This window comes from Rhincodon typus, unplaced genomic scaffold (assembly GCF_021869965.1).
Source record: "Rhincodon typus isolate 14 unplaced genomic scaffold, sRhiTyp1.1 hic_rhity00000636, whole genome shotgun sequence".
Taxonomy (NCBI): domain Eukaryota; kingdom Metazoa; phylum Chordata; class Chondrichthyes; order Orectolobiformes; family Rhincodontidae; genus Rhincodon; species Rhincodon typus.
In genome coordinates, this window is record NW_025966274.1 from 1 (window position 1) to 25,800 (window position 25,800).

Below are 25,800 nucleotides of genomic sequence, written 5' to 3' on the forward strand. Positions count from 1 at the left end.
TGATTTAGTTATAAATTGGGGTTGCTGGCAGCTTGTGAAACTGATTTGGTTCCAAATCACATGTTACTGAATTTAGAATGGCTTGGTTTGTTTGTGATTTCCAAGAATCTGGCACTTGTTTTTGATTTTACATTTGTCATCCTTTGGCTGATTTTGTGGTTATGCTTTCTCCAATGAATCCAGTACTGTATCCGACTAAAATTGCAGATGCTGGAGATCTGAAACAAATTGCTAGCAAAAAGTCAGTGTCTGTAGGGAGGAAAGCAGTACCAGCACTATATATTTTACTACATTGTTCCGTGAGTATAGTTGACAGTTTCTTGCATCTATTTCTTGCAGGAAAGTGCAGAGGCTAAAAGGCTTAAAGAAGAGCGTCTAGCCCAATATGAAGCTAAGAAGTCCAAAAGTATGTGGTGTCATTTCAAAGTTTAGTGATCTCAAGTCGAGTGCTTAACGTTTTATCAACTTGTTTAAAATTCTCCTTAACCTAGTATGGTATGTCCTATTATGGGTCAAGTGTGTTGAATATGGAGACAGTCAGCTGTGTAAATACTGTAATAGATGAACAACACCTGTTCTTCAGATTGTTTCATTCCTAATGTATCATGTTCTGTAATGCAGTTGCAAGGAATCAGCAGTAAGTAGATGAATGCTGTGAAATGCAATGGTTTTAATGATGATTTCAATTCACCATCTTTCGACTGAATCAGTGATGTGAATTAATTGAATCTGACAAAACCAGTGTTTTTCATTGAGAAGTTACCCATTCAGAGGATTCCACCTTTGTAGGTAAGGAGTTTGTGGAGAGCTGGAACACTGGTTGAGGCATGCAGTTAGTTGTGTGGCAAGTCCTTTGTATAACTGCATGTAATTGCAAGCTGATCTTTAATGAATGATCACACTCATGACATGATCTTGTCAATCTCTTTTAGAGCCAGCACTTATCGCTAAATCATCTATTTTGTTGGATGTGAAGCCATGGGATGATGAAACTGACATGGTCAAAATGGAAGAGTGTGTACGTTCAGTGACTATGGACGGCTTACTTTGGGGTGCTTGTGAGTATTATTATTTTACATAATATTGCAAGCAGTCTGGCAATTCTGTAATGACATAAATAGCAATATTGACGTAGTGTTCAGGTCTTGAGGCCAGTTTATGGCACAAGTCACTTCTGTAGATATTTTTCCAGTGTTGGAAAATTGAAGAATTACTAAGCAGCCAAGCGGATTGTTGGCTTGGGATAGCATCAGGAAACAGTGTCTATTATTCTGATTGCAAGCTGCTGTTATGTACACGAGTAGTATGCCAAATTTCATTTGGCCATCTTGGGTAAGGTTCCCAGTAAAAGTGCAACAGTGACATTTTTTGTATCTTGGCATATTGTTATGGCATAAAGACTTCTCCTTTTGAGGGTTGTTTCTTTGTCATTCTCCTAAATCTGAGATTAGGAAGGATGGTAGCTTTTTAAATTCTCTAAACTTCTTTTCCATTCTAGCCAAACTGGTTCCTGTGGGTTATGGCATCAAAAAGCTACAGATTCAATGTGTAGTTGAAGATGACAAGGTAAGCATGTTTTCAGCTATTGAGCAAACAAATCTCAATTTAAGCATCTGCAATTGGCTGCTGAAAAGCCTGTACTTTTTTTCAAAAGAAAAGCTATATTTGTATGAATTTTTTAAAGCTTCCTATTATACTTCATTGAATTATTGAGGAAGCACTTGGGAGATTTAAATTGATCTTCCAGAAAAGATTGGGAAGCTTATCATTTAGTCTGTACTTCGAGTAGCCAGAACTTCTGAGGTCTGAGTACTTTCGAGCTGTCTTCTCATTTTCAGACTTGGGTTAAATGCTCACTTATTGTTTCACAAAGAATTGTTATGCTAACTCCTACATAATATTGAACCTGATTAATGAAGGTAGATGGTGGCCTATTAAGCAAGTGATTTGATTTTTGGCTTGGTCATTGCCAGCTTCAGCAATTAATAGTGAATTAATGAATAAGCATAAATGTCCTTTTTACAGGGGGTTCTGCTTTAACAAGATAGTTACATTCCAGCGCAACTTCATGTTATATAAAATCGGGCCTGTGGGAAAGGCTGGGCTGGGGGCGGACCACCAAAAAAGGTGTTACAAAGGATAGCACTGCTGTCAACAGCTGTTTGGACAGGTTGGTCCAACTGACAGTTCTTAACAGCAGTTTGAAATCAATGAACATAGAACAGTACAACATAGTACAGGCTCTTTGGCCCATGATGTTCTGCTGACCTATTATCCTAGTAAGATCAATCTACCCTGCATACCCTACATTTTACTATCCTCCATGTGCTTATCCAAGACTCACTTGAAAGTCTCTAAAGTATCTGACAGATGGCAAGGCTGAGCTCAAACTTCTGCCGCACCCCTATAACCCTATATGTAATGAGCTGGCACATCAGGTATGGCTTTCCTTACTGAGGACGTTTGCTCCTTCTGGATATCCTCCACTGGGGTTTTGGATGACGCAAACAGTTAGTCTCGAACGTTAAACAAGAATCAGTGCCAAGCCAGATGAGGATAGCTAATGGTCAGTCAGTTTCAGGAATCTTTTTGACAAGACAGGAGGGTTACTAAGGAAATGAAAAACTTTGGAGTTGGGCAGCTGTGAATAAGGCAAGTGTGGTAGAGCAATGAAAATCAGGTGTGTAAGAGGCTGGAATTGAAAAAACAGATCTATCAGCAAGTTGCTCAATTGTTTGAGATTACAAATTGAGATGACTAAGACTCGAGGATTTGATAACAAGGATGAGAATTTTACAGTTAGGGTTATGGAGCAGAGGTAAATGGAATTGAGGTATGTCTCAACTATCACCACCTGGCGATTGCTTGAAGGGCTTTTCAAAAAGTGGGGGGGTGGGGAGAGAAGGGCAGCATCAACAGTAGAGCCACAACAAGCCACATGATACCAGCCTGAGTGTGGGTGGATGACTGTAGACAGTGTCACCCCTGACTATTATCATTGCTTCTGTGTCCTTCCAACTAGCTCCTGATACCATTAGCAAAGGACTCCTGACATCAAGGTGCCCACTTGATGGAATTGTTATCGCCAACACAAGTTTGTGTTGAAGAAATAGCATTCCCCTATTTGTCAGTTGCATTACAGCCAATTTGCGTTGCCAGAACATGCGTTATAGCAGAACCTCCTGTACAGCTGAACTGAGACGGCAAGTACAAATACTTGATCTGTTTGGATAAAGTAACATTGGCAGTGCTTGTTATATTTTCCGTTAAACTTTCATTGTTTTCAGTAAAAATTGTTTGACTGTCAGGCTTGAATGTTGAAATTGGCTGAATTTTGTGGTTGCATTTTGTAAACTCCTGTTGCAACTGCAGAGATTTACTTGTGCAGAATTGGTGTTTGCTTAGGCAAACAAGATGAAACTGTATTTTGTGGTCTGAATGCATACACTTGGGGTGCAACTTAATGTTACGGTAGGTGAGATTTGTATATGGTGAGTAAATGATATGCTGCAGGATTCCACAATGCAGTCTGTTGATAGCCTCTATGGTCTTGTACCCATACAGTACAGAAAAGGCACTTGAGTCCACGTCTATACTGACAATAACTACTCAAATCTATACTGGTCCAACTTTGCCCAAGGTCTTGAATGTTTTGATCTTTCAAGTTTGTTCAGGTGCTTGGTGAAATGTCCAGGTTTTGTGCCTCAACTGCCCCTTCGGGCTGTGCTTTCCAGATTGCTGGCACCTTCTGGGTGAAATAAAATCTCAATCCCTCTTAAACCCCCTGCGTTTCACCTTGTGTGTCTGCCCCCTTATCAATCCTTCAACTGAAGGAACAGGTGCTTTCTATTCCCCTTGTCGTTGCCCTTCAATCTGGTATGCTGTATCAGGTCCCCTCTCACCCTTTTCTGTTCTTAAAAAAAGTGAGATTATCCAGCCTTTCTTTGCATCTAAACTGCTCCATGCTATTGAGTATGCTATTAATTCCAGTGCATCACCTTGCGCACTCAAAGATTAAATTCTATCTGCTGATCTGACCAATCTATCTTTATCCTCCTGTAACCTAGGACACACCCCTCCATTGTTAACCACTCAGCCAAACTTTATCTGTTAACCTAAGACTTATTCCCCCCATTTTTCTTGATTGTATCTACATGAACAAGAAGGGATCCTGCACTGATCCTTGTGCAACCCCACCATACTCTGGCCGCCACACACTCAAACACCAATCCATCTCCTACCACTAAGCCAACTGAGTTACCCTGGATCTTGTGTGGTGTGAACTCCTTTGTATCAGTCTCCTACGTTGGAGCTTCTTGGAGGCTTTGACGTCAGTACAAGGATGTCAACTGCACAATCTTCATGTATGCAACTGGTCATCTCAATTAAATCAAACTTGCCTGTCTGATGAATCTTTGCCTCTCCAAGTGGAGATTTAATTCTCTGCTTTAAAATTTTCTCCTGTAGTTTCCCTACTATGGAGACTTGCTGGTTTGTAATTGCCTTTATCTCTAGCACTCTTCTCCAAGTGGAGCGCCACGTTATCCTCCAGTCATCTGGTACCTTCTCTGTAGCCAGAGATGATCTTAAAAACTAGGTCAGAGCAATTGCAACTTCCTTATTTCGCACAGCTTGGAATAGAACTCTCCCTGGGCCTGGATACTCGTCCATTTTAAGCTCCAAATTCATGAATTTCACTTCACTGCCTAGGTTAAACCCATCAAGAACCTGAATTCTGTACTTGCGTCCTCCTCATCTGTCTTTACTTTGGAGGAGTAGTAGTTACGTGTCCTCTGGCTCCACAGATTTGCTTCTTGCTCCCATATGGTCCCTTTTTCCCTGCTTGTCCTTGACGTACTTATCCTACCCTTTTGGATTTCCTCCAAACACTGTCAGTGTTATTTATATGTACCTGTTCTGGAATTGGAATGATTTGGTTTTCCCCGTATCCATCGGCTGAGGGGAATTCATGTTCTAGGGAGTTGAAGGTGAGAGCATGTTCAAAACTGAACTTTTTATATTCTGGTCGCACATACGTGCTGTCTGAAACATAATAGTCTCTGTGGTTCTGAGCATGAGTTTATGGAAGCTTGATGTTTCCAATTTAAATTATTGATTAAGTTGAATTAATTGAAGGAAGTTGTTTGCTTGAATCTACTTCCTGTTGTTTCAAATCCCAAATGTAATTCTGCAAAGTACATTAGCACTTAAAGTTGCATATACATAATTTTGAACTCCTATGGACTCAATCATAGAGCCATGAAAACATACCCTTTTGGTTCAGCTAGTCCATGGTGACCATGTCCCCAGACTAAACTGATCCCACCTGCCTGCACTTGGCATATACCCTCTGAACCTTTGCTATTCATGTACTCATTTGAATGTAACTGTTCCCACATCCACCACTTCCTTTAGAAGTTTGTTCCTCATGAACTACTGTTTTTAAAAGAAAACCACTTGTCATGTCTTAAATCTTTTTCTGCTCCCTCCTTAAAAATATGCCCCCTGTCTTGAAATCCCCACCCTAGGGAAAAGTCACCTGTCATTGACCTTTTTAATGTATATTCATGACCTTATAAATCTCTAAGGTCACCCCTCAACCTCCATGCTCCAATGAAAATGTTCAAGTCGATCCAATCTCCCCATATAGCTCAAATCCCCTCTTCCTGGCAACATCCTAGTGTGTTTTTTTACCCTTTCCAATTTCATGTCCATCCCTTAGCAGGGCACCCAGAACTGTGCATACTCAGAGGCGTCACCAATGTCCTGTACAATCTCAACATGATGTCCCAACTCCTACACCAATGTATAGCTGAGCAATGAAGGGAAGCATGCTAACTCCTAAACACCTTGTCTACCTGTGACTCAAATTTCAAAGAACCATGTCCTTGAACCCCTAGGTCTCTGTCCAATACCCAGGGCCTTGCCACTGTCCAAGTCCTGTCCTTGTATTGCATTTTGGCAAAACAAACCTTGCATTTATCCAAATTAAACTCCATCTGCCACTCCTCAGCCCATTAACCATGTTGATGAAGATCTCTTTGTAATCTTGGATCACCTTCTGTCCTTTATACCACTAATTTTGGTGCCATCTGCCAACTTATTAACCAAGCCTCCGATATTGTCCTACAAATGTGTATCTAAATGAGACAAGTGGATCCAATACGGATTCCTGCAGAACACCACTGGTCACAGTTTACTAGACTGAAAAATAACCCTCTTCCACCCTGTCTCTGGGCAAGCCAGTTGTGCCCAATTGGCAAGCTGACCCTGAATCCCGAATGATCTGACTTCATTAATCTACCACCTTGTCAAATGCAATACTAAAGTCAATGTAAATGTCTACTGCTCTGCCCTGAATCTTAGTTACTTACTCAGAACTCAGTCAAGTTTGGTCAACATGTTTTCTCTTGCCCAAGCAGGCTGACTATCCCTAATCAATCCTGACCTCAGTGTACATAAATCCTGTCTTTGAGAATTGCAACCAACTTACTTGCCACTGGTATCAGACTCCATTCTATACTTCCAGGCTTCTCCTTACAGCCTTTCTTAAAGGCATAACATTAGCCACCCTTCAGTCCTCTGGCACCTCACCTGTAGTTAGGGGCCCTGTAATTTCTTCCCGAACTTTCCACAATGTCCTGGGGTACACTTAATCAGGTCCCAAAGATTTATTCACCTTTTTTTTTTTCTAAGGACTCCAGCACTTCCTCTTCTGTAATATGAATTGTTTTGAAAACACAAATTTATTCCCCTGTGTTCTCTAGCTTCTTTGTCCACAGTAAATACTGACATGGAATATTCAATTTAGTATCTGTCTCATCTCCTTGAGTTCAATACATAGATGACCTCTGATTTTTAAGTGGCCCTATTCTCTCTAGTTTCTCTCTTGCTCTTAATGTACTTGTAGAATCTCTTGGCATCTAAGGTTAAATCCAAATTGTGTATTGCTTAGAATAATCTAATTGAGTATTTCTTTTCAGGTGGGAACAGATATGCTGGAAGAAGCTATTGTTGCATTTGAAGATTATGTACAATCTGTTGATGTTGCAGCCTTCAACAAAGTGTAGAATGACAACAAATGAACACTTAATAAAAACTGGCATGTCCAGAACTTAACCTGGTCCTTTGTCTTATTGTGGGTTTTGTGGCACTAATTCAGAAGAACAAGGAAGCAGAGATCACCAGTCTGCTATTGAAGATTTTGAACTGAATGGTCTTCCTGAAATTGACAGCAAAATGTATAAAGTTGCTTACACATGGGCCTCAGTTCATCATGCATAATTTGCATGATGTTGACATGGTACAGAATTTGGTTAACTAGGTCATGTGGAATTGCATTTTTTCTTTGCCTTTATGCTTACAGAATTTTCAGTGCAAGCTTATTCCTGTTGAATTTGATCAATCAGCAGTTGCTCTAACTTGATGTTTTTAATCCAGTGTTCAACTAAACACTGACTTGAGTGATCAGTTTTCAATTTGATAAGCTAACTGTTGAGTGCAGTGGTGTGGAGATTGAACTGGCAGTGTTTTGAAGTTTTAAAAACAGACTTCAGCTATTGACTTTGTTCTGTTTTCCCACAGTATTAAAGGCCAAGCTTTCTATGAATGTAAATTGCATTTTGTATTTAGAGTAGGTCATAAAGCATGGAAACAGACCCTTCAGTTCAACTTCTGTGCCAAACTGACCTAGTTGCATTTGGAATATATCCCTCAATCCTTCCTATTCATGTTAAACATTGTAATTTTATCCACTATCACTTCCTCTGGCAGCTGGTTCCATACACTCACCACCCTCTAAAGGTTGTCCCTCAGGACCTTTTTTAAAAAATAATCTTTGCTGTCTAGTTTTGGACCCCCCCCCCTACCCTGGGGAAAAGACCTTGTTTATTTGCCTTATCCATGCCCCTAATGTCCTCCCAAACCTCCCTCAGGTCACCCCTCAGCCTCTGACATTTCAGGGCGGGGGGGGTGCCCTAGCCTATTCGGCGCCTCTCTCAATAACTCAAACCGTCCAGTCCTGGCAGCATCCCTGTAAATCTGCACCAGCAAGTTTAAAAATATCCTATTAGAAGACCAGAATTGGCCACACTAAATGGCCTTAATAATATCCTGTACAACTGCAACATGACATTCCAACTCAATGCACTGACCAATATAGGTGCTAAATGCCACTTTCACTACTATGTCTACCTACAACTCCACTTTGAACAAACAATGCACCTCCATCCCAGGTCTTTGTCTCCCTAGGCTCCCACCATTGTCTTGCCCTGATATGTTCAATTTGTGTTGTTTTTTAGCATATTTAATGTTTCAGTCAATGCCTGTTACTGCATACACCTCATGGTTTAAAATCTCATGGCTCTGGAAAATCAAAATTCTGGTTTGGATTTTTTGTGACCTGGGTTTTGTGTAGTCAGCTGTAAATGAAAAAGGATGAAAGCTCTTGTACATTGAGGTGAAGTATTGAATCTTTAGATTAAAATTACTAAATGCTGATCTAGCATTTGCAGGGTTTTTGACTGGTTTAATGACTGGGCACTGCTGGTTTGGCCTGTTTGCCCATCCTAATTTGCCTTGAAGGTGTTTGAGTTTCAACCTTGAACTGCATTCTGCCAGTAGACCCATAGTGCTTTGGGAGGGGAATGGGTGAGTTCCACTATTTTCTCAGCAACAGTGGAGGAAGACTATATAGTTAAGTCAGGATAATGTGTGGCTTGGAGCATGTCCCAGCTAGTGATGTTCCCATGTATCATTTGCTGCTCTTGATGGTAGAGATTACAGATTTGAAAGGGGACTTGAGATGTTGCAGTGCTTTTCCAGCTCCACATCCATTGACTCTTGCTTCCAGCATCTGCAGTCCTTACTCTCACCAATTGATCAATGGCATGGTGAAAACTTGCCCTTTTTGTTCTCAATCCATCTTAGAAATGCTGTAAGATGAGCTTTATTGCTTTATTCAAAGGAACGTACTGGTATTTTAACAGTAATCTGACTAAATGTCAATTACTAGACATTTGAACTCTTCATGCTTGTCAACAGCATTTGAAAACTCTTCGCATTGAACAAATTTAGCTTTTTTAGTCCATTTTTGAGCAGGCTAGAACTGGCCAAAACTACTTACAAAATAGTAGCACAGTATGGCAGTTCAGCTCTGACTTGTGGCAATATTGGCCCTTTTGCTGAAAATCTTTTACATAGAATGTGCAGAGCATGGGAACAGGAGTGGGCCATTTAGACCCCATGCCTGTTCCACTGTTGACTGCAATCATGGCTGATCTCTGGCTTAACTCCATATAATTGCCTATAGTGCAGATGTCTTTTTCTTGAGCTGAACTATTATTTTAAAAGTAGTCTGTTCCTGCTTCCCTTGCTGTTTGTCGAAGAGTTCTAGATATGTCACTCCTTGAGGACACATGTCAAAGTGCTTCTCAATGTATGCCCCTCATACTTAGACTGTGCCCCCTAGTCCTAGAATCCCTAATTAATAGAAATGGCTTCTTTATCTACAGTTCTTCCTAGTTAATATCTTGATATTGATCAGATCACCTCTTAACCTTGTAAAATTCAAGAACCAGGCCTAATCTATATAATCTTTGTTCATAGCTTAACCCCTGAAGTCAGACTTATAAGAATGACACCTTGTGTTTGTACTTTCTCCAAGGCCAATACAAGTTTTGCTCCCAAGTAAGCTCTAAGTAAAGTTTTGTAGAACTTCTGCATCCTTGTACTCCAGTTCTCTGGATATAAAGACCAGCACTCCATTAGATTACTACTTGCTTTTCTGCACCTGTTTGTAGCATCTTAAAGATCTATATGCCTGAACCCCCAAGTCATTGTAACCATTGCATGCAGTAGCCCCATGTTCTTGCTGCACTGGGTGAATGTTTCTTCTGAACTCCCTACTAAAATTTGTTGGTAATTTGTGTTGATGATTAATTACATTATTCCTGTATTAGGAACTGTTTTCTTCTGCATTCTTACCCAAGCCTTTCATAATTGAAGGCCTCAACCTTTTTAGGCCGTTTCTGCAGATTTTGCTTTGCTGGTATGCATGCTTGCACACTTTAAAACAAAGTGAAGTTGAAATCCATGTACATTTTTACGTGGCAGCTCTCTCTTGGTAGTAGATTCAAATCCCAATTCAGATTTAAATGCACATCTAAGCACTCCAAAAATGAACAGTCTGCTGCACTGCCATTTGTTTTGTTACAGTCTTAAGATGCATTCTGTCTGATCTTAGATATTATTTTTTATATTCTATTAGCTAGCACTAGAACAAATTAGTTCCATTTGAATTGGCTACTTATCCTCATACCTAGTTTTTTTTTCTTGTTCTGCTTGCAGGACTTTGTCCTGTTGAGCTCATTGCCTAGGTTTAACAATGGAAAAAATCGTGTTTTAAGGATTATGCGTTATGAAAGATGCAATATAAAAACAAGTTTTTCTTTAATGTATCTGCAGAACTGTGTGAAGTCAGTTTTGTACTCAATGTGCTCTGTCATTAATATGTAATGGGGTTATGCTGAAAGGCAGGTGCTAGAATGTCTCAAATTTTTAATCTGTAGAATTGACATTTCACAGGCTATATTAACAATGTGTTGACAAATAAATTAAGCAGCAGCAAACTGCTGCTGTGCAGAGTTCCAATTTTTTGTCATGCAGTGACATTACTAGTAGAGCTGCAAGTTTGTCCAGTAAGTGCTGGAACAGCTGATTCAATTGAGACTGCCTTGAGTTTAATGGACAACTTTTTTCTTTCTTCAGTCACGGAACTCCCATTTTAGCTCTGATCAATTGCAAATTCAGAATAATGACAGCAACCTGATTTCTTTAGGTCCTTGTTCCTCTTCCCATTGACCCTTCCCTATTAGATCACCCAATCATAGCATATGTAACAGTGAAATAGTTGCTCAGCAATTAGTTCACCTGTCTAAAACAGTGTTTCTATTTTGAAGCTTGCCGTGTACCAGTATCAAATAACTGAGCAATAACACTTCACAGAAAGGGGTTTGGGAGGTGGGGGGGATGTTGGTGAGAGAATCACTGATCTCTCGAGTTGATTTATTGAACACAAACTATCATCAATGCTGTATTGCATTGACGTTGTCTGTTTTAATTCATAGTGAAGAAAGGATTTGACACTTCAGTTTCCTGCTCATCAATACGTAAACTGCAGAATTGCCAATAATCAGTGGGATGGCACTTAATTGGTCATTTTCTAGTTCATGTTAATCCAGGTCAAGGAAGTCAACCCAACAATAGCCAAGTGTTGAATCCAGAACTTTGATTTGATAATTAACAGTTAAAGTTAGGATATTGTTTCTTATTATTTTGTAGTGTCACCCTTTGTCTCTTTTAATGGTCATAATCTTCAACTTTATACTTCAAAATCTGTTGCCTGCCTTGACAATTACCTGGCAAGAGTTCCATCATCCTTTTGTGAGTATAGGGTGCACTGAGAATCCAGTACACCTTTTGGTATTGAGGGATGTGGAGAGGGGTGAACTGTGGTTATTGACTTGTTGCCACTCGACCTCCACCCACATACACTTGTGCACTCTTCCGTGTGTCCATCCGCATTGACTAATGTATAATAGGTACTGACATTACACCAGCCTTGGATCTTTCCTGTGATTCCTAGCCAGTTTTGAACATCTGTTCTACCCCTCGAGCATTCAGTACCAAATGAAACACTTTGCAATGCGTCCTGCCACATTGGTGACAGGTTCTGATCATAGATATTCATCTTTGCTTTTTCTAGTCGCTGGCAATTCGAAGAGCTTTCAGTGTTTTGTGCTTTTTTTATAAATGTCAAACTGCTGTGCTTTCTCTTGAAGACAAAAATCTGCGTTGTTTTGGAGGCAGTTTATTTCTGCTGGCCTTCTACGTGTGCAGTGGTCTGGGCGTTCCCTCATCAGGCCTGTCAGTAACATGCAGTGGAGGATCCCTTTAACGGTGGGCGCGGCCGTGCTTCAGCGTCGGCGGCCAGTAAATCGCGCCGCAGCCCCTTTAAGAGTGGCCAGGAAGTAGAGCAGGAAGCGGCTGAACTCTGACCGTGAGGGTGGAAGCACATTCAGCGCGCTTGAAAGGCACGGTAAGGGGGAGGGGGCAACGTTCTGTATGTGGGGGCCTGTGGGTGGGGGGAGGTGTTGAATGTGGGAAGTGGCTACTCGGACTGGGAGAGACGCGCGCGCGCGCGCGAGGGGAACCCGAAGTATTGCGCGTAACCCATCAATTACTTGTTACTTTCAATGTTGCAACTTCAGTGTTGCAACTTGCACGGTGTATCTTCAAGCCCCACATCAGCTAAAGAGTTGCTTTTATTTTTGCACGGGGTTTTTGGGGTGGGGGGGGGGGGGGGGAGAGGAGTGGGTGCGGAGATTGAAATGCAGTTGAACAATTGTCAACTGCGCCCAACAGTGCAACCCATCTGCTCTGAAGTGAATTCGATTTATTTTGATCCTCCCCGCCGCCACTACCGCCACCACCACCACCACCCCGGTCTGTGAGCTACTGCTGAACTGTCAGTGGTTGGGGAGGGGGAAGGAGATAAGTATTACTCATGCTGCTCCAGAGAGTTCAAGCGTGACCATTTAAAAGTGTGTTTTCTGAAGTTTTTAAGGCAGGCCATTTCTAAGAGACAGAATTAGCAATTGCGTTTACTGAAGACGTCTGGCTCAGCTTGTACACGTGTAACGGTCAATGTAAACTTTATGCAACTTGTGTGTTCAAAGACTAACTGTCTTTTTGTAAAATATATATTCAGCTGTGAGCGATTGATTTCAATCAAGGCTTCTGCATCTGCTATGCAGTCAAGATTCTATTAGTCTCACCCTGAAGAGTAACCAGTGTTGTATACAGTTTGACAGCAGAAGCTAGGCCTATTTTTAAATAAAGGTATCTTAATTTGATCCAATTACCCCCTCGTTTGGTGGAGGGCAGAGGTTTACTATTCTGGGTGAATTGTCTTAACGCCTTCAAAGGCCAGCAAGTCATGTTTTTCTCCCTGCATTAACTGAATTGACGACTGCAGCTGACAGTGCGCAGTCTTGTATAAAGCTGCAGTGTCCATTTTTTTTGTTCAATCTGTGGCAGGGATCCAATGGCAGCCTGGAAGGTTTTGCAACATCAGGTATTGATTCCAAGTTAGTCATCAGATGCAGATATTTTCAAACCAACCTGTTCAGAGATGTTATTACACCTGGAGTAGGTGAGGTTTGAACTAAGGCCTTCTGGCCCAGAGGTAGGCACACTACCACTGCAGCACAAGAGCCCTTCTGTTGTTAGATGTGTGATTTTTGGAAGTAATGTGATACAAGTACTGGTAATCTCTTGAACTAACAGATGGAAATTCAAAACAAAAATTGGCACTTGGAGATTTTCACTTGTTTTAGTTCAAGCTGGAATTGTGAAAATGGTCAGGTTACAGCTGATGGGCTCAGTGATCTTCATCCGTACGTAGATACTACAGATAGGGGTTGGTTAGCTCCATTGACTGGATGGCTGATTTGTGATGCAGCAATGGCACCAATAGCATAGATTCAATTTCTGTACCTTGCCCGAAGCGTGGTGACCCTCGGGTTAGATTACTACCAGTCGTGTCTGAGAGAGCAACCCAATAATCCTCTAGGACTACGGCAGCTTCTTACTTTATTATTGTGGCTATAAGAGCAGATTAAATGCTTGTAGTTCTGTGGCAACTCACCACCTCACTCTTCAAAGCCTGTGCACCATCCGTTGCTGCGGAGAGGCAGCCAAAATGATTGAAGACCCTTCCAACCCCGGTTATAATCTCTTCCAACCTCTTCCGTCAAGCAGAAGATACAAAAGCTTAAACACACATACCAACAGGTTCAAGAACAGTTTCTTCCCAACTGTCATTAGACTGCTGAATGGGCCTTTCAGATCTTGAATCTAGTGCTGATCTTGCTTTTGAACACCCTGTGCAGCTGTAACTTTCTATCTCTTGTTGTTCAATCACCAGATGATCTGTATGTCCTTGTATGTTATGATCTGCCTGTCCTGCACGCAAATCAAAACATTTTGCTGTACTTAGGTACATGTGACAATAAATCACATCACAAGGCTGAAGTTAGGAGTGTGGTGGAATATTCCCGAATTGTCAGGATGAGCGTAGCTTCAACACGCAGCTTGACACCGTCCAGGACAAAGAGTGGTAATCAAGTGGCCTCCTATCTAACATGTTCAACATTCAGTCCCTCCACTGCTGACAGTTGGAGCAGTGTATATCCTCTCCAAGATGAGTCATAACTACTTACCAAGCCTCCTTAGGCTGTTTCCAAACCTATAACATCACCCACTTTGGACAGGAGTAGCAGATGCTTGGGAAACACCATCAGGTTCCCCTCCAAGCTGTAAACATCCTTGATTGGAAATATCAGACTGTTCCTTCAGTTGCTCCAGGTTAAAATTGTCACTTCCTCCCAATAGCATTGTGGGTGTAGCTACACCACATGGACTGCAGAGATTCAGAAAGCAGCTCGATAGCAGCTAAAGATGAGAAATAAACGTTGGCCCAGCCTGTGAATGAATTAAACACTTGTCCTTTCTCCTTAGATCTGTACACTATCTTTGTACAAACTGTCACTTAAGCCTGTTTTTGAAAGAGTGTGAGCTGTGAGGCTGTACACATTTAACTGACAATTGACACACTTTTAAAATAAGCTATTTAATGAATTTGCAAAGTTTCATCATTTGGGAAAACAAGTCCCAATTCCTACATCTAAAGGGATTTGAAAGAAAGTGTTGCACTTTATGTAGTACCTGGCACAATCTCCCAATGTCTTCAGATGCTTTATAGCCAATGTAGCACATTTGATGTTAAACAACTACTTGTTTTGGAAACAATTGGCCCACATCCAAACGATAATGTGATGACTAGATCATCCCGATTTCATGCAAATATAATCGTTCTTGCAAGACAAACTTTGACAAAATGTTTCTTTCCATCAACACAAGATCATCTGTTCACGGGTGTTTGATAGAGGGTAAGCAATGCCTCTGGGCTCCAGGAAGAGTGTTTTTTTCAATAGTGTCGTCGACCTTTTACGTCCACTTGAGTGAGTAGACTGGACCTGTTTAGGATCTGAACTGAAAAGCTTGCGTCGGAGTAAGATTTAAGGATATAATCCACATACAGTGGACCAGAGCTTCATCTTTAACTTTCTAACCAAGTAGTGTGCAGTTGCTGAGCTCTGATTGTCTAAAGTCGTAGGGTGGTCTCCATGCTGAGTAGTCAACTATATCTCCCAAATGCATTGAAAGCCTAGGGTGCAACTTTGACTTGATTACATCTCTGCAAGAAGGTTATGATCAGTTTGCCTTTTATCACGTCCTAGGCTGGAATCAGATTGTTTTCTCTTTCTAAATTTATCTGGAATAAAACTCATGTTTATCAGTATTTACTTCGGGAAGAAATTGTGGCTGGAGTGTGGTGAGAATGTGGCACTTTATTTACCACGTGGAGTGGTTGTGACGAATAAGATTCTAAGAGAAACTGAAAGAAGCTTACAAAGAAGAAAGGAAAAGGAGAATATTCCGATCATGTTGGTGATGACCATAGACTAGGAGCAGAAGTATGCCATTTGGCCTATTGAGTCTATTTTGTCATTCGATGAGCTCGTAGCTGACCTGATCCTCAAATGCACTTTTCTGCCTTTATCTCCATGTCCCTTGATTCCCTTACTGATGTAAAATTCTGTCTATATCAGCCTTGAATATAATTAATAATCCAGCCTCGACAACACTCTGCAGCAAAGGTTTCTGCAGATTTCTTACCCTTGGAGAAGAAATTCCTCTTCACCTTTGTCTTAAATGGGTGATCCCTTATTCTACCCTTGTGAAGGTGGAAATTTGAATGAATATAGACCAACCAGGCCAAATACTCTTTTTGAGATGCAGATTCAACATAATCAAAGGTGTCAGCACTTGGAATAGTTCATTTTGCATTTGAAGTATTTTAGGCTTGTATTAAGTGCTCTTGCTTTAGACATATATTGTTTTATCAGAGGAAGTGTTGGGGGGGTAGCGTATAATACAACATTTTGAAAAAAAACATCTGGATGGGTTTATGAATAGGAAGGGTTTAGAGGGATTTGGGCCAAATGCCAGCAAATGGGACTAGGTCACAGTGGAATTGCTAGTCAGCATTGACAAGTTGGACCAAAGGGTCCGTTTCCACGTTATATGAATTTCACTCTGCCCCCAACAACGGCTTCAGCACTTGTTACTGACTGTTTGTGGATACAATTGACTTCCAAATGTTTACTTAACAACAGGCTCCAATTCTACCTTCAAGCTGAGTTGGACTAGGAAATCAAGGTATGCAGGGGTGGATGCAGTGGCAGGACAGAAGTTATTGAGACCACAATAAAATCATCCATGACCTTTGCAAAGATCGAGCAGGCTTAATGGCCAAATGGTCCACTTGTGTTCCTGCAGAATTCACAAAAGATCCTCAGAGCACCTTCCAAACCCACAACCACTTCCATCTAGGAGGACTAGGGCAGCAGATAAATGGGAACACCACCATCTGCAAGTTCCCCTCCAAGCCACTTGCCATCCTGATTTGGAAATATATCGCCGTTCCTTCACTGTCACTGAGTTATAATCCTGGAATTTCCTCCCTAATGGCATTGTGGGTTAACTGTCAGCAGGTGGACTACAATGGTTCAAGAAGTTGGCTCTCTACCACCTTCTCAAGGGCAACTAGGGACACCCAAGTCCCACAACTGCAATAAATAAATATGCACCTGGGTTCTTGGAGCCATAAACAGGTTACAGTACCAAAAAGAGGCCATTCAGCCTATGGTGTCCACACCAACTAAATAAACTAGCCACCTGTTCTAATCCCACCCTCCAGCATCTGGTCCATCACCTTGCAGGATATGAAGCTTTAGGATCATTTTTAAGTGAGAGGGTTTCTCTCTCAATCGTCTAATTTGACAGCCATTTCCCCGCTTTGGGTGAAAAACAGCTTCCCCTCATCCCCTCCTAAGTCATCTACTGATTACCTTAGATCTTAGGCCCCTGGAAACAGGTCTTCCCTGTCCATTCTAACTAAGCCCCTCATCATTTCTGTAACCTTGATTCAGTCACCATTCAGCCTCTTCTGCATTAAGGAGAACAATCACAGCCTTTCTAATCTCTCCTCCTCCTTTGATCTTTCAAGTCCTTGGCAATATTCTTGCAAATAACCTCTGCATTCTAACAATGGCCAACTGAGTTATGAGCAGAAATGTACATAAAACTCTCTTGGCTGCGGACTAAGCAGTGTCTTGGGTAGTTTCAGCATTATTCCCTGCCTCAAATGCAAGAGTTCACCCAATGAAGGGAAAGGTATAAAAGGGACCTGAGGGGTAACCATATCACGCAGAGGGTGATGCCAGAATGAGCTGCCAGAGGAAGTGGCGGAGGCTGGTACAGTTATAACATTCAAAAGGCATCTGGATGGATATATAAATATGAAGGGTTTGGAGAAATATGGGCCAAATGTTGGAAAATGAGGCTAGATTAATTTAGGGTATCTGGTCGACATGGACGAGTTGGACCGAAGGGTCTGTTTCTGTGCCATACATCACAGTGACTCCCTGCTGCCTTTGCCACCTGCCTATCTGTTCTGCCACTTTCAGGGACCTGTGAACATGCACTCCAAAGTCTCACTTCCTCTCCCCCTCCCAGTACCTTCCTTGGTTTCTTTGCCTCAAAATGCTTAACTTTACTCTTCTGTGGATTGAATTCCATTTACCTCTCACCCAACCAAGCCATTGATATTTTCCTGCAGTCCCTGTCACCCACATGGCCAATTAGACTTAAATCTCTGATTTAAGTCTAGTGCTGTCTCCAGCTATGTGTGATTTTGGACTTTAGTGCGTTGGCATAGCACGGTTTTTGGATGCAAGACGGGTGCACTGTGTGGTGTGTGAATGAAATCTAAGGAAATAAAATTTAATCCAATGGTGCATATTTTAATTTCAGAAAGTTTTAAAGTTAGTTAAGCTTTGTTTTTTTTTTTTAACTACACCATTCTCTGAATGAACTTCAGAGATGACTGGTCAGGTTTCAGTTGTAGTATTTGTCCAAAGGAGGCCTTTTGAGAGGTTCCAAGAGGAGAAGTCTCAGAACGATTCCGGGAGAGAGGGGAACTTGAGTGGAGAGAGAAGAGAAGTTAGGACTGTTCTCCCTGGAGCAGCGAAGGTTAAAGGGAGATTTAACCGGGTAATTCAAAATTATGAAGAGTTTTGATACGGTAGGTGAGTCGGTAACCGGGAATTTACAAGGTGCAAGAGAACAAGTGGGGGAGGTCATTTGGTTCAGGGGGTTGTTTAACTGAAATGCACTGACTTCAAAGGATGATGCAAGTGGATTTCAAAATGACATTCAAGAGGGAATTAAATTGATGCTTTCATTAAAAATATCTGCAAGAGGATGGTGAAAGAGTGGTTCTAATTGGAGAGCTCTTCCAGTGAGGCCTGATAGACAGGACTCCCCCTCCCCCTCCCCCTCCCCGTGTGGTGTGGGCTTGGAATGTTGATATTATGAACATTCCCTTGGTCTATTGTGTGGTGTGGATTGAGAATGTTTCTGCTGTAAACATTCTCCACCTATTGTTGTGCAACATGGTCTCAGCAGAGACGGCATTACACAAAATAAGATAGCTAGCTGCAATTTAATATTCACTGCAATTTCCATGAACTATGAAATATTAAGAAAAATTGCTCTTTATCAGGGCAACGAGTTATTCCAGCCCTGGCAATATAAATCAACCAGCAGAGCGAGGCCGCTGTCATTCCTAAGTGATAAAGGTAAGGGCGCCCTGTTCGCTTGTCATCCTATACTCATTGACCTACATTGGCAACAACCTATTTTAAAATTCTCATCCTTGTTTGTAAGTGGCCGTATGACGTTACCTCTCCAATCTCCTGCAGCCCTATCACTTCTGGATCTCTTGTGCGGTCCATTTTTGTTTTGTTGTTGTACCTTTGGCTGTCCAGGCTCAAACATGGCAACTGCACCAAACCTCTGCCACTTTCAATTTCCTGGATGCTGAAAACCTCCTTTCTTTGGCCAATACTATCTGAATGTCTCCCTACGTAGGTTAGGTGTCAAATTTCCTTTGGTCTTGCGAAGTGACATGGGATATTTTACTGCATTGTGTTATACAATTCAATGGTCTTGACTGATTTAATGTACCTCCTCACGCGGCCATTGGTGAAACAGTTTGAATGGGTTAGATGTTATTCATTAATGTACTGTACATAACACTCTGACCCAGCTCCCTTCAGTAAACATGGGCAGTCGGACTGATCCGGCACGTTTCCTAGTTGTGTCAGCGATTGAATGGATTTGCCACCCTGTTTGCACTCCATATTAGCTGAATTATATTTCATGGTGTAGCCCGGGATTGCTTTTAAATCAGCGTAGGATAGGCTGTTGGAACAGTGACCACTTCATGGTTCAGGATAATTTAAGTCTGTCTCTGTGGCTCACTGGTTGAACCTGACCTGGTGCTGTGTCGGACAGGTGGAGAATTTTCAGAGACAACAAGGTGCAGGGCTGGATGAACACAGCAGGCCAAGCAGCATCATAGGAGCAGAGAGGCTGACGTTTCGGGCCTAGACCCTTCATCAGAATTTTCAGGTTTTGTTCTCTACCTGCATTGCAATTGTGGATCTTATCTGAGAATGACGTGAGATGAGGTGGGGATGCTGCTTTACGCTTCAACACCCCCTGGCTGGTTAGGGGGTTGCAGATCAGTGCTATTTGTGTGTTAGGTAAGGGGCTTGGTCTCATTGCATGAGTAACCTGTTCGCGTTCATTTCTTCAGGGCAGCGCTTGAAGAATGGCTGTGTGGGGCGAGGTACCAACCAGGTCAAATCCATGAATTATTCACACTGCAGAGAGTGAAAGAGGTAAGGCAACAAAACCCAGGAGGTTGACAGATTCTCATCTCCTTTCCACTAAGCAAGTTGGAGGATGGTGGTGGAGGAAGCCACACATGATGATTTGGTTGTCCCCTACTCAAACCCAGTGCTGGAATGCTGAGCCCAACCTATTATTTCCCCAGCAATCACTCTATGCATTTTATATGTTACGCCTATCAGTAATTGAGCAACAGATTTAATAAAATGGAGGTCTCTATTCTGCTGCGTAAATGCTCAGCAAATCCTTAGAATGCAGCTCTGTCTGCTCTTTTAAAATTAAGGCACTCACCTATTCATATTATTAGTTGGCAGATTAGTTGCTACTTGTCCTGTGTCAGCTGCTGCCTAGTCAGCAGCAGTCTGGTGTCAGGTTCAGAAGGTCGTGAGTTCTGGTCCTGTTCCAGAGTCTCCAACACTATCACACGGTTGTGTGCTATCCAGTGGCAAGGTTGGAGGTGTTGACTTTTCAGCTGCTGCATTATAGTGAGCGCACTCTGTCTGCCCTAAATAACATAGGAAACAGGGCAACCGATTTCACAACAGCCACTGTGCTTCAAAATAAGTGTTTTGTTGGCTGCGAACCACTTTGGGGTGCCCTGTGGTTGTGAAAGGTGATATTAAAGATATCACCCCCTTTTTGTTTTTGGCACATGCCCCACCCCCTCTGCCCTTGGAGGCAGTGTTTATGAACCGTAATAGCGGAATAGAATATTTTTGCAATTACTGAGAAAAGCCACGAAGCAAGCTTCACCAGGGAGATCATTAAGTGCCTTATGTAAACAACTGATGATGTGCCAAACTGCCTTGTGAGGCAATGGTATATGGTGTTTTTAGTCTTTTAAAATCTTAGATTCCATTTCCCACTTCACATGTTCCTATCTTCAGGGTATTTGATATCAAACATTCAACAGTAAGTGTGGTCTAGATTTTCCTTTTTTTTTTTTTGGAAGCTTGTTTAACCAATGCACTTAATTAATTCCCTTGAGATAGAAAGCATTGTATCAGCAAAATTGCTTTGGTTCAATATGCCTGAATGTGTGTTGATTCCTCCTAATTATATACACAAAGATGACAGCATGGATGCTGATTTTGGACTAATGCAGCAGGGTTGAAAACCCAGCTTGTTTCTCTTTTGCCTGGGGACATAGCAGTTGTTGGTAAAGGTTGTCCTCCAACCTACAAGTCCAGCTCCCTGCAGAGTGGCTGGGGGCAGTGGCAATGCTCCTGACTGTCTTGACATAGTCGCTTTGCTGTAAGTTATCAGAGCCAGTGGACCCATAAGCTTTCTATGTACGTTGATAGGTACGGTGAATATTGGGTTCTTGTTTTAACTGTAAGGCTTTTTGAACATTTCAAAACGGTAGTTTTGTCAAACCTGATCCACAAGACGTCTTGGACTATCTCCTTAACCTTATTAAAAATGCTGATTTTTTTTTTTTAAAACTCTCTTGCTGGCAAAAACACATCTTTTGTCACTTCCATTCTCGTTTGTCTCTTTCACTCTTCCCTCTGCCGACTTCCACCCTCCCCTCCACACCCCAGCCCAAAAACACCTCCACCATGGTTCCACACAGAATGATGCTACTGCATTTGCTGTTTATGGCAGCTTCTCTCAGACTTTTTAAGATCTCGCAGCTGTCTTGTCTTTAATTTTTTCGATAGTCTGTGGAAGATTTTTTTCCTCTGTCATGTATTCAGCAGACCCTGTTTTCAGCAGTAACTGTTGTGAAAGTTGAGAAGGTGCAGGAAAACAAGCAAGGATGTTGCCGGGGTTGGAGGGTTTGAGTTGTAAGGAGAGGCTGAATACGCTGGGGCTATTTTCCCTGGAGCATTGGAGGCTGAGGGGTGAAGTTAGAGAGGTTTATAAGATCGTGAGGGGCATGCAAGGGTGAATAGCCAAGGTCTTTTTCCCAGGGAGTCCAAAACTAGAGAGAACAGGTTTAAGGTGAGGGGAAAGATTTAAGAGGGACCTGAGGGGCAACTTTTTCACGCAGAGGGTGATGCATTTATGGAATCAGGTGCCAGAGGAAATGGTGGAGACTGGTACATTTACAACATTTTAAAAGGCGTCTGGATGGGTACATCAGTGGGAAAGGTTTGGAGGAATATGGGCCAAATGGTGACAAATGGGACTGGAATAATTTGGGATATCTGCTTGGCATGGATGCGTTGGACCAATGGGTCTGCTTCCATGCTGTATACGTCTGTGACTCTCATTAATTCAGTGTTTTGAATTATCTTTTAGTTTCCTTGTAAAACTAGGATTGACAAGTCCCAAAACAGCTTCTTTATAAATGGGATAAGTAAGGAGTTGATGTATGTGTAAGGGAAGAAGGGGAGTTTGGTTAATCTCATTCATCACTTTTGTACATTGGTCATTGCCAGTCACTGCTAGCTCACAGACAGGGAAAGGATATTTGCAATTTAGAGTTATGCTTAAAGCACATTTTTGTTCTAACTGGAGCAGGACTGCTGCTGATACTAATATAATTTACCAAGTTCTTTATATCCTCCGTATTTTCAATTCTGCAACCTGTCCTCCTTGCATGCCCGTAACAATTCTTTAATAATTCTTTTGAGCCACATTTTGGATGATAGAATCACTGAACCTCAGCACGTGCTTTCATGTTATTCACAAGTCTGTTTTGTATGTATTTGTTTCGGTTTACAAAAGACAGCCAACTGGAAACAACTCAAAATTCCTTCTACTCAGGCAAGCCTAAGAGTAAGAGGCCGTTTGGGTCTTTGAGCCCACTTAGCTTCACCTTCCTGCACATTCCCATGTCCTCCATTGATACCTAAAGGTCCAAAAATACTACCTCGGCCTTGAAATACTGAAACTTTGCAGCAACAGCCTCTGAGATAGCGAATCCCTGAGATTAGCTAACCCCTCAATATCCCTTCAGTTTAGTTTAACAGGCAATTAAATGGGGCGGCACGGTGGCTCAGTGGTTAGCACCACTACCTCTCAGCGCCACGGACCCGGGTTCAATTCCAGCCTCAGACGACTGTGTGGGAGTTTGCACATTCTCCCCATGTCTGCGTGGGTTTCCTCCCACAGTCCAAAGATGTGCAGACATGGTGGCTTGGCCAGGCTAAATTGCCCATAGTGACCTGGGATGTGTAGATTAGGTGGGGTATAGGGCAGTGGGTCTGGGTGGGATGCTCTGAGGGTCGGTGTGGACTTGTTGGGCCGAAGGGCCTGTTTCCACATTGTAGGGATTCTATATACAATTACCCTGAAAAGCAAAGAGATAATTTGAGCCATAAGGAGAGATTGGACAAACTAACACCTGATAGAAGCTTCTAAAAATGAGAAGCATAGATAGGGTTGACAGTCAGAATCTTTTTCCCAGAATTAAAATGTCTAATACTAAGGGGCATGCATTTAAGGTAACGGGGGTTTCAAAGGAGGGGTGAGGGGCAAGTTCTTTTAGAAAGCGTTAGGAGTCTGGAACGTGTTGTCGGGGGTAGTGGTGGAGGCAGAAACAATAGGGCTGTTTAAGGGGCTTTTAGATCAGCTCATGAATATGCAAGGAATGGAGGGATCTGGACCATTGACAGGCAGAAGGGATTAGGTTAATTTGGCATCACGTTCGATGCCAAACCTGGGCCAAAGAGCATATTCCTGTGCTGTAGTGTTCTATGTGGACGCCACTTTCATCGACAAAGTGCTACTATAGAGTCTTTAATGTGTTGTCTTTGGAGATATTATTGGTAAGAGAAAGCAGTGATCTTAAATTGAGACGAAATTAGTTGTATGCAGGTAGTGCCTTTGATAATCTGAGGCTGCTACCGAGTGCTTTACATCCAAGGCAGTATTTTTGAGTGTAGTCTGATTAAAGATGTATTTTTTTTCTTCTGTTAATAATTGATAACTGTTGCAGAGGTGTTCAAGGGAAAAATTAGTTTTTGATTTCTTTGTCTTTGATAGGACATGTATCACTGACAAGTCCAGCACTTTTTTAAAAAAAAGTTTTGATTTGATTTATTATTGTCACATGTACCTAGGTTCAGTGAAAAGTTTTGTTTTGCGTGCAGTACAAGCAGATCACACCATACAAAGTGCATTAGGGAAATAGAACAGAGCGAGGAGTACAATGTTACGGCTGCAGAGAAGGCGCACCAAGAGCGAGATCAACATTAAATTCAGATTTTGAATGGTCTGTTCAGAAATCTGATAGCAGAGGGGAAGAAGCTTTGTTGCTCACCCACAATTGCCCTCAAGCTGAGTGGTGTGTCAGAGTCATTTTGCAGATCACTTCAGAGTTGATCGCATTGCTGTGGGTCTGGAGTCGCATGTACGCCAGGCAGCGTAGGGATGACTGGTTTCCTTCCCTGAAGGGTATTCATGAGTCAGATGGTTTTATATCATCATAGAATCTCCTACAGTGTGTAAGCAGGCCAGTTGGCCCATCAGGTCCATGCCACTCCTCCAAAGAGCAATCCACCCAGACCCACCCCTAACCTGTCCCTGTACCCCGCATTTCCCATGGCTAACCCACTTAGCCTGCACATCGTGGGACACTATGGGCAATTTAACATGGCCAATCCACCTAACCTGCACATCTTTGGACTGTGGGAGGAAACCCACACAGATACGGGGAGAATGTGCAAACTCCACACGGTTATCCGAGGATGGAATTGAACCCAGACCCCTGGTGCTGTGAGGCAGCGGTGCTAACCACTGTGCCATCATGCCACCCTAATGACCATCATTGGTAGTAATGGTCAGAAGTAATAATGAAATTGAAACGAGCTTTCAATTCCAGGTTTAATTCATTGAATTTAAATTCCACCAGCTGCCTCATTGGGATTTGAATGCTTCTCCAAAGAGGATTAACCCTTTGGTTTACTCATCCAGTGATAGGATGCCACCACTTCCTCCAAAATGGAATCGGAGCTAAAGAGGCTCAGCAGTATTTTGACCTCTGTATGTTGACATCATTTCTGTCTCAGATTGTAATTTGTGTCAGAAAAATAAGTTGTCAGCAATGACCTTCATCTCCAAGTTCTGACACTTTGTACATGCAGTTATCAATAAACCGGAACACAGCACAGGCTCCAACTCTTCCATCCAATGTTCTGTGCTGGTAATTGTGTTGTATATATTCTGCTCCCTTACTTGATCTCTCCCTATCAGCATGCTGTCCTGTTCCTTTCTCCCTCGTGCACACATCGAGCTTCCCCTTCAATACATGGATGCTAATCAACTCGGCTGTTCCTTTTTTTACCCAGTGTTTTTTTTGTGTGGAATGAACTGCCAGAGGAAGTGGTGGGTGGAGGTACAGTTACAATGTTTAAGAAATTTGGATTGAATACTTGAATTTAAAAACTAACAAAATCTAATGAGGCAGAGGATTCAGCGATGTTTGATTTCCATTTGATCTGATAGGTGCATCAAGAGGAGTGAGTGAGTCCTTCGCAGAGATGAATGACACTGCCAGGTAAGTGTGACAACTCTATAAGACCAGTGGCAAATTGAAAGATGTTGGGATCTGTTAGAAAAGGAAGCAAGTTGACTGAATGACATCCAGAATGTCTGGCTAGATGGCTAAGGAGGGGAATTAGAAGCAATATCTAGGATATATTTATCAAGAATTCCATCAGGGTTAAGGAAATGACCATCAGAAGTATTTGTTTGAAGAGATATGTTCACATCTTAGAGAATATTAAAGCACCTTAGCTTTGGAAGAGGACAAATACCATTTGGCAGAGATTGAAACATTTTCATCTGTGAATGATGGTCTGGATGATGTCAGTCACCAGCTTTGGGATCCTTTGATCTCCTCTGCTGAGTGTAAGAGCCTTGTTGCAAATTAGACTGAACTCTGAGTAGGTCTGGGCTCATAAT

The 25,800-nt window shown here is 42.1% G+C and overlaps 2 protein-coding genes across 4 annotated transcripts in view; both read left to right on the top strand.

Moving 5' to 3' along the window:
* Nucleotides 1–309: 309 nt before the first annotated feature.
* LOC109911577 (elongation factor 1-beta) lies at nt 310–7,114 on the top strand (the record flags this gene model as incomplete). The annotated part of the gene is made up of 4 exons (XM_048621408.1): nt 310–406; nt 933–1,058; nt 1,499–1,566; nt 6,984–7,114. Coding segments are annotated over 4 exons (378 nt in total), but the record flags the coding sequence as incomplete, so codon positions are not given.
* A 2,098-nt stretch (nt 7,115–9,212) lies between these two features.
* The window catches only part of zdbf2 (zinc finger, DBF-type containing 2), a 28,305-nt gene continuing 11,717 nt past the window's right edge, over nt 9,213–25,800 (top strand). The window contains exons 1-3 of one of the 3 annotated variants that reach the window (XM_020510906.2): nt 9,213–12,097; nt 19,850–19,934; nt 25,342–25,393. In XM_020510906.2, coding sequence (XP_020366495.2) covers nt 25,377–25,393 — 17 coding nt within the window. In that variant the 5' untranslated portion in view covers nt 9,213–12,097; nt 19,850–19,934; nt 25,342–25,376. Of the gene's footprint in view, nt 12,098–18,787; nt 18,828–19,849; nt 19,935–25,341; nt 25,394–25,800 lie in introns of those variants that run through there. The other 2 variants (XM_048621410.1, XM_048621409.1) reach the window with 2 other exon arrangements.